Source organism: Gossypium raimondii, chromosome 8, assembly GCF_025698545.1.
Source record: "Gossypium raimondii isolate GPD5lz chromosome 8, ASM2569854v1, whole genome shotgun sequence".
NCBI lineage: Eukaryota > Viridiplantae > Streptophyta > Magnoliopsida > Malvales > Malvaceae > Gossypium > Gossypium raimondii.
This window is the reverse complement of record NC_068572.1, coordinates 57,845,992-57,859,250: the sequence shown is the minus strand read 5'-3', so window position 1 is coordinate 57,859,250 and position 13,259 is coordinate 57,845,992. Positions and strand designations below refer to the sequence as shown.

General features: G+C 36.4%; 2 protein-coding genes across 5 annotated transcripts; both read right to left on the bottom strand.

Moving 5' to 3' along the window:
- Nucleotides 1-1,738: 1,738 nt before the first annotated feature.
- LOC105792466 (acyl-CoA-binding domain-containing protein 4) lies at nucleotides 1,739-5,935 on the bottom strand. 2 transcript variants are annotated; one of them, XM_052634610.1, is made up of 9 exons: nucleotides 5,555-5,935; nucleotides 4,015-4,542; nucleotides 3,822-3,887; nucleotides 3,554-3,720; nucleotides 3,300-3,450; nucleotides 3,111-3,201; nucleotides 2,621-3,030; nucleotides 2,331-2,435; nucleotides 1,739-2,231 (listed from the first exon to the last, which is right to left on the bottom strand). In XM_052634610.1, the coding sequence occupies exons 1-9, from the start codon at nucleotides 5,684-5,686 to the stop codon at nucleotides 1,944-1,946; spliced, it is 1,938 nt and encodes a 645-aa protein (XP_052490570.1). In that variant the 5' UTR covers nucleotides 5,687-5,935; the 3' UTR covers nucleotides 1,739-1,943. The 2 variants fall into 2 exon arrangements, with proteins under 2 accessions (XP_052490570.1, XP_052490571.1); XM_052634611.1 differs by having other exon boundaries at nucleotides 2,346-2,435.
- A 1,903-nt stretch (nucleotides 5,936-7,838) lies between these two features.
- On the bottom strand, nucleotides 7,839-13,051 carry LOC105792465 (solute carrier family 40 member 3, chloroplastic). 3 transcript variants are annotated; one of them, XM_012621053.2, is made up of 14 exons: nucleotides 12,410-13,049; nucleotides 11,974-12,181; nucleotides 11,815-11,878; nucleotides 11,338-11,462; nucleotides 11,169-11,258; nucleotides 10,902-11,078; nucleotides 10,723-10,797; nucleotides 10,410-10,511; nucleotides 10,012-10,129; nucleotides 9,737-9,883; nucleotides 9,193-9,299; nucleotides 8,988-9,101; nucleotides 8,342-8,642; nucleotides 7,839-8,212 (listed from the first exon to the last, which is right to left on the bottom strand). In XM_012621053.2, the coding sequence occupies exons 1-13, from the start codon at nucleotides 12,574-12,576 to the stop codon at nucleotides 8,349-8,351; spliced, it is 1,788 nt and encodes a 595-aa protein (XP_012476507.1). In that variant the 5' UTR covers nucleotides 12,577-13,049; the 3' UTR covers nucleotides 7,839-8,212; nucleotides 8,342-8,348. The 3 variants fall into 3 exon arrangements, with proteins under 3 accessions (XP_012476507.1, XP_012476506.1, XP_052490572.1); XM_012621052.2 differs by having other exon boundaries at nucleotides 11,974-12,187; nucleotides 12,410-13,048; XM_052634612.1 differs by lacking the exon at nucleotides 7,839-8,212 and having other exon boundaries at nucleotides 8,615-8,763; nucleotides 11,974-12,187; nucleotides 12,410-13,051.
- Nucleotides 13,052-13,259: the final 208 nt, after the last annotated feature.

The window sequence follows — 13,259 nt, the reverse complement described above, 5'->3', positions numbered from 1 at the left end:
AATCCAAAACAAAAGTAGAGTCTATCCCCTCAAATTTAAACTCAGATTGCCATCCCTTATGAAATAAAAACCATCTCACATGCACAATCAAAGTGCATTTGCCTTTGGATCACCAACTTGCTCACTTCGTTACTCCACACAAGCTATGCCTTTGCAAAAATAGACACAAAAGAGCATGATCTTAACCAAGTTCAATGGGTACTCAAGATCCTATAATAAATCACAAACACAATAGTTAAAAACAAGCATGCTAAATACACTTAACACATAGCATCATCAAACATCATATCATATTGATACATTGGCAACTTGTGAGGATGAAAATGCATATCAAAGGCTCTCATTTGATACACGGATCTCCATCACACCATGACTCAAAAGAGTCTAAATGTCCCAAGTAAGTGTAGCATGAAACTAACACTCTCCAACACACCAACATGTCCCATGAATGGAGCAATGCTCTAGATTCTCTTGTCCCTCCACATGTCCCAATAACAAAATATATATATAAGTACTCAAATTTTATGGCATGCCAACTATATTCAATATTTTCAAAGGTTCACAAGGCCAATACATCCATTTCACACAATAATTTCCTGGTTTATTCACACTCACACTTATCACTTTCATATAATGCACTACAAGTGCTAACATTTTGCTCATTGAGCCAAACTCACTTTCATACCAGATGTGTGTGCATAAATCTAGCTATCCACAAGGCATATTCGATCACATAATCAACATATATAATCACATCACACACTTAGCCTTTCACAACACACATAATCTTGTTGATCAAATAATCAAAACTCAAGTAAGGACACTTACTTCTAAGACTTAGATTTGATGATTTTGATCACCTAAGCCCCCATTAACTCATTGTTTTGTGCATTAATTATAGCACACAAGATCACTCACCTTAGCAACTAGCTTCCACAACAAAGCTTAAGTTAGCTTTTGTTTACCTTTGTCCTTACTTGTAGAAGCTCCCAAATGAGTTGGCACTTTACATACACACCAGACGCACTACAAAGGCATTACAAATAACAGCAAACAATATTAATTCATTCTAAAATCACAGATCAAAGGCTCTAGATCTCTATACCAAAAACTTAGCTAGTTTTGTCAAAAATAAGATTTCGCCACTCAAATCTTGTTTCTAAACTTTAATTTCGATCCTAATCTTCCTAAATATCATCTAATTACATATTTAAATCTTCAATTTTGTCCAATTAATGGATCTCATTTTTTTGAAAAAATCAAGTCAAATCAACTTTAAAGTGAAAAGATCATTCAAATCTTGGAAAACTACTTAAAGATTTGTTAAATTAAGATTAAAACCTTCTAATAGTATCAAAATAAGTTGAAAATAGCTTTGAAACAGTACTTGAACTTAATAAAACTAAATTCACCATTTTCAAGCTTAAAATCAACGTAAAATCACATGATCGTCTTAATTTAATCTAAGTTAATCCTTTGATTCTTCTCTTCGATAGAGTTTTGATTCAATGATTGTCTTAATTTAATCTTGGATGAGTGTTGGTCGCTTCAAAGGTTGTCAAGATTTGATGTTGAAAATAAATTTAAAGAAATGCTCACTTAAGAACTTGATTTTCTTTGGATTCAGTGATTTTTGAGACTTAATCATGAATTAAAGAAGCCCAAGGGTGGTCAACACTTTTTTCTTAAAATGCTTTCAAGACCCTTTGCGGAAAATAAGTTAATGGAGTCCTTGAAATGATAAGGAGAAAACAAAACAAAACACTCTAATATTGCCAAGCCTACATGCAAAAAAGGTGATAAAAACTGATGCTCAAGCACAAAAGCCTAAATTGCAGGCATCTTTTAGGAGGGATCACCATTTACATGATAAAGCAAACGGCTATCATTTTATTTTATGCCCGCAACCACAAGCTGGTTTTTAACTATTTTGCATAAAAATGTCAGGCATGGCCACTTCCAGGTCCTCCTAGTGTTAGAACCACATCTCCAAGATCACGTCTTAGCTTCGATGGAGAAGAAGCTTTAGTTGCCGAATCCAGTCCATTTACTAAAGCTTTCCGAGGACTGTGACTCGGTTCTGGCTGTATACGCATTGTTGGTGGGTGGGACTGGGAAGCCTTCACCGGCTCTGAATTGCTTGAGTTTAGAAATGGCTGAGTAGCAGCAATATGGCTTGTTGATGCAGGTGTTTTAGCAAGCATTGGCTCTCTCGAGATCAAGCCCTGTCCCTAAAGTTGATAAAATAAAATAATGAAATGATAATAAGATGTATTTGAACAAATGAATTAGAAAGTTCCATTAAGTAATTCAAGAAAAAGCTTAGTTACAGGTGAAAATAAGACCCCTCTCAATATCTTCCCATTAACAGTAGCTGTCATCAGGAAACCCGAGTCGAAGGCTCCGTCGACTTTGCCACGAACTTCAGCACCAAGCTAAGGAGAAAAACACTCAATCATGAGAAGCATGAACAAGTGAAAATGAATAAAGCATAAACTCCCAGTAAGAAAATGAACACTGCTAATGGAGTCATACATATTCATTGCCACAAATTTTAGATAAATAAACAACATAATTTGCAGTCAATAGACAGAGGCTTCAACAAAGACCAATGTTTTACCAGGTTCTGAATGGGCCCTGCCTCCATGCGTTTATGTTCCGCAGCTGAGTACTGCGATCCTGTTCTGCCAGTTTGAACAAAATGTTGATTTTGTTCTGGCTTCTGAAGGTTTTGGTGTTCTGTTATAAACTGCAGCTCTTGCCTAGTGTTGTGGACCATAGACCTGGTTTCCTTATGGTTATTTGGAACACTGTTAAGCTGACAATTGCTTGGTATATGATGCAACGGCTTAAACAGGTTAAGTCCATGAGACGCTGTGGAATTTGTAGGCTTTTGTGGTGGGGCTTGTTCTTGATCAGATTGTGAGGGCGATGAATGCTGCGAGAGAGAAAGGGAATGTTCTTCTTGTTCCGATTCAACCTCACTTGTCTTTGGATTGGCACTTCTTTTCCTCTTTGAATTTGATGGATCTAAGAGTAATGAAAAGATGAAACTTTAACATATTTCAAACATCCAGCTCTGTGGCAATGAACTTTGATTCCAAACAAACCTGAACTGGACTGAAAAGAGCGCTTTGCTTCTTGTTCTGCTTCATGAGCTTCCTGTTTTGATACTTCATTGTCCCCCAAATACATTGTTCTCTGCTTCAAAATAAAACAAGCATCTCTTTCTTATTACATAACATTATAACAACTAAATGGGGATAGAAATTTTGCAGTTTATACAGCATGTTCGTTACCAAGTTGTTTTGTGCTACTCTGAGGAATTTTCTCTTTTCTTGGTTCCAATGGCTTCCAAAAATTGTACACATGTTATAACGACCATTAGGATGCTGTGTTCCAAGTTGCAAAACCAGCAACTCTTTGATGGGATGTTCATCCTCCCCACACCTACATGCATTAAGGAAAGGTCTATGAAATAACCATGCGAACACAATGTCTAGGGACAAGGGAGACTGAGATGTAAAGCAATCATGTAATCAAAAGAACTTACCCTCCATAGATAGCAATGTCTGACTCTGTGAAGACAGCAGTGTGAGAAAACCTCCCTTGAGGCTGCTGGCCGCATATATCTAGTTGCGCCCAACAACGAGCACTCACGTCTAGGACCCAAACATCATTGTAGTAGTGTTTATCTCCAACCCCTCCAATAATGAAAACCTTCAAAATAAAAAATTTCTCTAGTTGTAAACCTTTTCCAAGTCATCATATCCCAAATGAAGTAGTCTCATTAACAATGGTAACTCGGTAACATAAGCTACCTTTGTTCCAATACTCACAGCAGCATGACCTGCTCTAACACCTGGTAAAGAGCCTTGAACAGCCAACTTTAATGAAAAATAATATAAAAAAAAGTATTATAATTCATAAATCAGTCAAAGAATTTAATTTAAGTTAATTCTTTTTTTTTTCCTATAAACTGAATCTGTGAGACTGGGAAAGTAAAACCAATACCCTTGACCAAGTAGAATTGTCCATGTCAAACACATCGACATCTCCATGATATCGATCACCACAATCCCCTCCATACACGACGAGCTTGTTCCCGATTGCGACAGCACTGTGACTGTCTCTAGGGACAGGGATATGACCTCGCACAGTAGGAGAAGTCCATCTCATAGTCCTAAGGTCCAGAACATGTAAATCATTCAAGTAAACTGCTTCACCTTCACCACTACCTCCGAAAATCACTACCTTATCTTCACCAACAAGTGTGGCAGTATGACTTTCACGAGGAGAAGGTGCAACACCGTTACATTCCGCTTGTATCCACTCTTTCGATGCAAGGTCGAGTACATGAAGATCATTTACCTTCTTGGAACCATTAGTGCCCCCAAATACCATCATTTTAGTCCCTACAAGAACAGCACTGTGGCTATCTCTAGGGCCAGGTCCCTGGCCTGTGGTTTCGAGAGTTTTCCATACCATTTTGTTCAGATTTAGCATGAGAACATCACAGAAATGTAGACCTCCACAACACCCCTGTAATGTGTAAAAACAGGCTGATCAACATGCAGAACTTAAAGGGAAAGCATCTTTATATTCCTCGGAAACAATTTCTTGATCTTTTCCTTCATATGGTTTCTCTCCTTTTGATAGAAACAAGCATCAAAATTTACAAAATTCAGTAGTCCTATGGCTCAATAATAAGCAAAAAAATAAAGGTTAAAGAGAGATTAAGGCCAAGTGAAAAACAAGAAATTTAATGAGTCGCTTCCATTTTGACAACATATAGGACCAGAGAGAGTAAACAAGCCTAATGTTCACACACTGTTTTAAAGCAAAGGATCAAGAAACTCCTCAATGTTACACAGTTTTCCATCCTAGCACAATTTCCTTCATAAAGGTTGAGCAGCATGCACCTGACAGCTAATACAATCTTGTGAAAAAATTAACAATGAAATAACAAAAAAAAAAACTTCCACCGGGAACTTAGAAGATCTTGCTGTACATGACTGATTACAAGCCAAAACTTTAACAATTACAGACTTGCAAAAGAATACTATTTGTCCAAAAAAAAAGAAGAGAAAGATGAATAAGGGAAAGGGAGGAAAGGAGGAAATCAAGAGAAAAAAGAGAAATGGAGAATGAGATTGCTGCTTTCTAGTATTATATAAAAGGAGTTCTTCTCTTTTGGTTATCTTATAGAAAGAGAGTTTAGTATTCATCCTAAATATAGTCTTTACTAATTAGAGAATATGAAACCTGAAGGACAAACTTCAGGTAATATACTAACCAGAAGAAGCATAAGAGAAAGTAGTAAGAATTAAAATATATGAAGAAAGTTGCATGTTCCCTTAACTAAAGATAGCCAGATTGCATAAATAAAGCAAAAAAAATGATGGCAGTACAAAGTATAAATAAAATTACGAGTGAAAAGGTAGTTACAAAACATATACTGGGAAAAAAAATTTCTGCATTGTTTGTTATACTGATAGCATTGATAAAAGGCAAAATTACACCAATGGAAGAATTTAAGTTAATTTAAACATACCCCAAAAACATAAACAACTCCATTAGAGAAACAAGCAGAGTGCCCCCATCTCTCAGAAGGATTAAAACCTGAAACTTTAGGATAGAGCCACATTGCTTTCTTCTTAGCAATTTCAGCTCCACGAGACCCCATTGTTTTTGAGATTGGTGTGTTTTCTTCTCTCTTTCAGGGGTAGTATTTGTCTTTGGTCTTGCTTTAGTTCTACTTCAACACAGTGCTTGACAATGATGAAGCAAGCAGAGGAGAGAAACAGAGAGTCAAAAGAGGACATGAACAAGCCAAGTGATATATCAACTATCAATGTCAATAGACATGAAAAGATGGGCGCTTTCAATCACTGTGACAACCAACTGCCACACAAGCTTATGGTGAAAACAACATTCCCCCTTCTATAAAACGTATAGTTTATCTTCAAAAAAAAAAAAAAGATAACCATTTATGTAAACATGGGTGAATATGTCTTGATGACTATAAACAAGTGATGTAAAATCATGGGACTGCCTGTGACTGTTGAGAGTTGAGGAGGGGCATTCTTTATCTTTTTTATCTTTGTAATTTGAACGACCCCATTTATTTTTAAAAATTTGTTTCTATACTTTTTCACATCTGTCTAACTGAAAATGATGGAGTGTGGGGTTACTGTACTCTGAGGTGTTGTGGAAAATGACTGTGAAGGTGTTATGGAGTTTCTTTCTTTCTTCCTTTCTTTCTCTTTTTTATTTATCAATGGTTTTTGTTAGCATGATATTGGGATTGGTGGATGAAATGAGAAGCTCTATTGCCTATCTTTTCTATGTTGAACTTACACCCAAGTTTCAAGGAGGGTTTATTGATGATCTAAAGACTAGAAATTGTATCTTCCTCTGAAGGGGTGTTGGGGTATGGGACCTTTTGTTGTGGGGAATTCTTTTTAGTTTTGGGAAATGGACTGGTGGTGTTGTTACTGTTCCCCCACACCCAAGCTATTGAAAAGGTTTTTGTTTTTTCAATGAGAGGATCCTTCTGTAGGGATAATAAAACATGATAGATCATGCACCAGATTTCTGCTTTACTGTTCTTAATTACCATTATCTATCTCTTCAAAAAAATTAATTAACATTTGGAACCATATATTATACATAGACCCACATGTCTATTAGCACAATCTATTGACAAGTAGTACCAGATTTTTGAAGGGCAAGAAGGTTTATGTTTATCAATACAAAAAAAATTCTGAATCAGCCATGAAAATGAAATGGCAGCTTAATTTTTTCTACGTTATATTAAAAAGGGGAATATAAGACAGGCAAGCCATCAATCATCATCAAATCAACTTCTTATGATTTAACAGCATCAGTCTACCTATTTTTAACTAAGGCTTTCTCTATCGTCCTCTAGTTGAGAAGATAGTGAATAATATGAACATAATATTTATATTGTGAGAAACAAAAATATCTGACAAGAAAATGAAAACATAAACATAAAAATAACATTGATGCTGATGGCGATGGTGATGGAAGGAAGATAAGAGATGAAAGAGTAAGCGACAGGCGACAAACACGGGAGTGTTTTTGAGGTAATGGTGGAAGTTTTAGTTGCCTACCTTGATTCACGTGAGATATATATCATTGTAACTTGTGTACAAATTTGTAAAATGTGAAACTACTACTTTCTACTGTAGCTATAGGACTAGCTTTCTTCTCTTTTTCTTGAAATAACAAAAGAGGTGGGAGACTTGTATCCTTTCGAGAATGACTAATAAAAATACTTACTGTTTTTGTTATCATAAAATATATTAAACCAAGAGATTGCTCTGGTACAGGGTTTTCATAAAAGATTAAAAATGATACTTATAGATGAAATGCTGATGAATACTCAATCAACTATTTATACAGAGACAGATACTGTGTGAGAATCAAACCTGGAAAGCAAAGTTTAACGTTTGTTTAGGACTATGGGTAGGGAAGGGAGCCATGTAGATGAGTCTTAGATACTGTGTGTGAATCAAAAAGTCTAGGAATTGGAGGGGGCATTACCGTTGTGTGCCTGCGTGATGGGCACATGCCGTTGACCCTATAACATGCGAAACCCAATAGCAACAACACCCCTTATGCTACGGCACTTCTTGGTAAGCACAATCAAGATACTATGTTATGTTCAACCATTTTCAATTCAAAGCACATTGTGAATGTGAAAATGTCATTCACTAATCTCAAAACCTCAATCAATGCACTTGTGTCTTCGATATTTGAGTCTCCACCACTATTATTACAGCAATTTCAATATCTAGAGTATAAAAGAAGAATGAAGTCAAACTTCTAGCTTCATTTACGTGTTCCCTTTACTATACCTTCTCTCAGGAATGTTAGTTATATTACATGCACATTAACCCCAACAGGAAAATATGTATTTGAACTGATGAATGCTTTACAAATTTATACAGATTGGGCCCCATTGTTGAGGATATAAAATTTCAAAATCAGCTGCTCTTCTCTTTTACTTTAAGACACCTCACAAAAATAAAATAAAAACATTGAGCAACCAATGTGAGATCAATCTAATTACCCCAACATCTTCTAGGTGGATGTGGGAAGTGTTGAAGACATGGAAAATATACAATAGGATAGCTCATACATTACTTTCAGACTGACTGCCTTTGCACTGAAGAAATTACAGCAGCTGTTGACAATTGAAGAAAATAAGTCAGGGAAGACCATCATATGAACAATATAAGCAGAAAACTGCTAATAGTGATAGTAATTCAAAAAAAAAAAAAAAAGCTACTAACTAAACCAAAAAAGGACTTACATTATAACTACAATTGAGGATCAAAGGAGAAAAGGCTTCGTTGTTCCACTGTAGGATTCAACAACCACCGGCAGAACATCCATGCAGCTCCGACTACTGATAAAACAGATAGCATTGCTAGAAATCCAAAATGTGAAACATCGTTTGCAAGTATTACAACTCCCAACATTAAAGACTCGGCTAAACTCGCAACAGATATCTCTGTTGTCCCAATAAGATTTGCTTTGGATGATGGGATTCCTGTTTGAAGTATCTGGGCCCCAACAATATCATATGACATATGTCCCAACCTTGAAAATACCTGCGTACAGGATGAGAGGATATTTCAAGCATTATGCTGGACTGGTTGGTGTATTTTCTTCTCTCTTTCATATTTTACATGACAATTTCATAATTCCTGGCCTTAGCTATAGTAGCCAAATCTGTTCAAGGCATCAACAAGGATCAGGAAGGCTCCACTGATCAATAGTCATATAGACATTCAGAGAATCTATTTACCTTTTCCAGTCCTATTAGCAGATAAATAATACATAAGGCTATTGACTCAAGCCTTCCTAGATTCCTAATTAACCAAGGCAATTTGGTTTCTACTTAAAGTCAGTATAGTCCAAGAAGAAACATGGAAGTTATAGAAAATTGTACTTACAATCAAACATAGGAATAAAAGAAGGGGACTCCTCTGGGAAAGAGTTCCACTTTGGTAAACAGCAACAGCTATGGTGAGAAGTAAAGCCTGAAAAGTTAAGCCAACTGCTCCAGCCTGTTTGAAAGAAAATATGACCATTAGAACCAGTACCAAATTTGAATGTTGTAGCCAAAAACAAAAAGAAGAGGGAGAGACAAGAGCCAACCTTTAAAATACCAAATCTCCTAACCAAGGATGCAGATAAGAAGGTTGCTGCAACACCCATAAAAGCACATAATCCACTAAACCCTCCAATAACAGATGGATTTAGGCCTGTTAAACAAACCCACAAGCACTTCAAGTCAGAACTGAATTTTTGCTAGGTTTATTCTCAACTTAAATATAGAATCTAATCTGTTCAAATAATCGGAAGTCATCCAGTACATGGAGATAAAAAAATGATTGCAGTTTACAATAAACTATATACATGAAATGACTTCAGGCATATCAGGGCATACAGTGCTTTAAGAGATCAATATAAGAACAAGACACCGCTAATGCCTTCCAAATGATGATGACAATAATCCCCTCTTCGCTGTAACCAGTATTTGCTTTTCTTATTTTTCCTGGTAAAGTAACTTCTATAGCTAGAGATTGTTGACTGAAACTTCTTTCAATCTATAGAGGGAAGTTCTCCTCAAAACTTGGTTCGAACCGTAGATAATAAAGAGAACTGCATTTAAAATAGGTCATAATAGATAGAAAAATACCACGCTGAGTTAAAAATGCAGTCATTAAACTGCCTGGAGTAAGAACGACATTGAAGTAGAGGAGCACGTATGCTAGGCTTGCAGGAAGTACTGGCTGCTGTATGTATTCTCTCCATCCATGCTTGATGGCTTCCAAACCTGTACTAACTGGCAATCCAAAAACGGCAATCACTAATTATATCAAGCAACTATCAACCTTTGGAAAGGATGCAATACACTATATAAAGCAAGAAGAAAATTAGGATTCCAAAAGTAATCAGATGATCAAGTTTTACCAAAGTTCTGAGCATCTGGCAGAGGCCCCTCATCAGATGTTCTGCGACTGGCTTGACAACATTTAGCGCGGTCAAGAACTCCAGTAGAAAGCTTGTTTGTTAACCATGTCAGAGAAATCTGGGGAAAAGTGATAGAATTTTGAAGAGAAAGTAGACCGCTTTGTTTGGAAGTTAGATTTAGATCGGCAGGTATGAAGGGGACAGCACAAGATACTGCAAATAGGGACTTATACTCAACTTGGGAGCTGAGTAATTTTATACATTTCATTTGAAATTGTAAATAGCTATAAGTAGCTCCTTAAGCTCGTTGTGTGGTTGCAGCAGTGATTACTGCCTATCTTTGGACAAATGAAATTAGTTTATAAAAAATAATAACAATAATAATCAAAAGCAATTACCATAATTGGTAACGACCACACCATCAAGCTAGCAGCTAACTTTAAGCATGTTACCGGATCATATCTCGAGAGAAGAATTCCAAACAATGATGTGCCGGCTATCTGTAATTATAGATGGTCATTAATCTCATTGAAAAATTTTGGCAATGACATGAAAAACATCTTTGATAACTGAAGTTAGTAAATTTTCCAGCATTTGTTTTAGGACTCATGCTCAATGGATTATAAAGTAAACAAAGAACTGTAATGACTTGAAATAACAAGAAAATTACACAAATCGACGTTTCAAAAATGTAAAAGATTTAAAGAATACCTCACAGAGCAGATCAATTCGATTGAGAACAGCATTTGCCTGTGCCAGTGCAATTGGTCTATTTATTCCGGCTAACTGCAAATGCAACTCTAGTTTAATTTGCACTCCCCTTTCCAATAGATAGATAGCCAATATTACCTGTGAAGAAAACAACAAAAATACACAGGATAGGGTACTACCAGCACAACCCAGTCGCGCTCCATAGCAACCCCCAGAGCCACTCCAGACAGTCTCTCAATAGCACCTGCTAACACTAGCACAGCAAACCAAGGACGGAGAAGAATTGATGAAGTAGAAGCAGGGGAGACTGTATGGGCATGAATTATCATTGCTGCTGACAACAACTGAGCAGAAGCCTGGCAGATGCAAACAAATTAGAAAACAAAATAAAACAGTACTGGTTTTACATTTAACTTCATAAAAAGAAAAGATGTTTTTGCAAGTACCTGCACAACATTCAAAAAGATATATGAAGGTACTCTTGGAGAATGATCCATAAGTTTGCCAACCAATGGGCCTCCAATGATTATAACAAGCTGTTAACCTAAAGTCTGTTAGAAAGTATTCTATTGTCTCTTGTTTTATACAGTGATGTGTTGTTAGGCAAATATATACCTTGGTCAAGAATCCCATGACTGCCACTGGTAGAAGGCTTGGATGAAGCAATGCAATTGCAGAAGGCCAAGCAAAATTCCAAAGCTGTTCCACTAAATTCCCAGCCAGGCAACTTGCATAAAATGCTGAAATATGAATGCAGCCAAAGATAGCAACCAATAAGACCATAATTTCAGTAAAACAACCGGAAATGATACAAAATTAAAAACCAATAGGGCTGCATTCGAAAGAATGTATCCAAGGTACAGTCTGACAACTGTATAGTACCAGATACTCTTAATACAAAATTAGGAATATTATTTTAACTAGGTTTCAGCTCAAAGTGACAACTTATAGAAACCGAATCCTGACAGAGGGATACAACAACTAATCTTCTAACAACTTTGTTATATACATAGAGCTTAAATCAGCTCAAGTCTCTAAGAGTATTACATCTATCCTAGTGTGCTTTGACTACATGAAAATGGGAAGTCCTACCATACAATCCCTCTGGGTGTGCGGGCGTTGCTGCAAGGGTTTTCTGCTCCTCCTCCGTTAATACCTAAAACGATAAAAGGAATCGAACAGTAGGAAAATCGAAGAAGCTATTGAACTCGAGGTGAAAACAAATCACTATGAATGCAAAGAGGAACATACAGGCAGTGTTGTCAAAAGACTATCTACATAAGTATCCCCAGTGAGTATACTCAAAGATTCAGTATCAAGAACATCAGATTTGAGCTGAACAATTGGGGTTGTACGACAACCAATATCCACTGCAGATATATCCTCATCTTCCACAGCCACATGGTTTAAGTGTACATCAGTATTTGCTATAGAACACCTAGATTTAAAGCTGTCAAAACTGTACCTGACAGAGAAACAAAACAAGACATGCTTAGCTGCCTCATTCAGGCAGTTCTCTCATTATACAAAAAACTGTTTTTTTTTTTCAGAACAAATTCCAAACTAATATAACTTCGAAGTTTGAACTATGAACTATCAGTCCTAAATGCCACAAGATATTGCATCAAAATTACAATTTTTTTTTTCATGTCATATTCAATTTAAGAGCAACAAATTAAAGCATTACCTACGGTTAGTAGAAGAAGAGGAGTTGAGACTCAACCATCGGCTAGAAGAGAAGCGATAGCGAATTCTAGAAGCAGTTTGTCTCGATATAGAGGCTTCTCTTCCGGTAACAGAGCAGTAAAACAGATTGAAAGAGAGCTGAGGGTTTGTAATTGCGACCATTGCCATCCTAATGTTTGCTGTTGGTTATTTAATTTGTTCTTATTCTTCAAGTGCCCAAATTTTAAGCACCGATAATCTCTTTCGAAATCTTCCAAACTCATGCAGACTTGAATAAGCAAATTGAACAAAAAGGAATAACTTCCACTGTTGGGTTAGTTTCTCTGACACCAAATGGTATATGGGTTTAGCTTCAAAAAATTTTAAAAAGAAACAAAAATTGGAACTTGGAAGGTACCTAAATGAAATGGTTCGGTTTTGCTCTCTGGGTTTAGCTTCAAATGAATCAAAAAAGAGTTTTTTTTTTTTTTTCCTCTTCTTCTTCTTAAAGAAAAAGAGGACGCTTCGGATTTGTGGCGTGTAAAAACAATGTGGGTTTTGGTTGAACAAAAAATTGGGTGGGGATTGATGAAACAGGAGGCTTATCCAATTCCATCCAGGTGATGGTTTATTGTGCAAGAATCCGCCGGTGGGCGGAGAGGTCTAAAAGCCTAAAAGGGGGAGATCGTGTGGCTATTAGATTTTTGATGGGTGGCGCCACGCCTATGGACGTGGGTCCATTAGAAGCTTTGGTTAACCACTTGCATTTTGCCAAGTCTCCATTTGAATTTCCACATATTATTAGCAAAGCATTATATTTTATTTTTGGGTAAACTGTACCAACAATCCCTTAGTTTTGTTTAAATTTACAT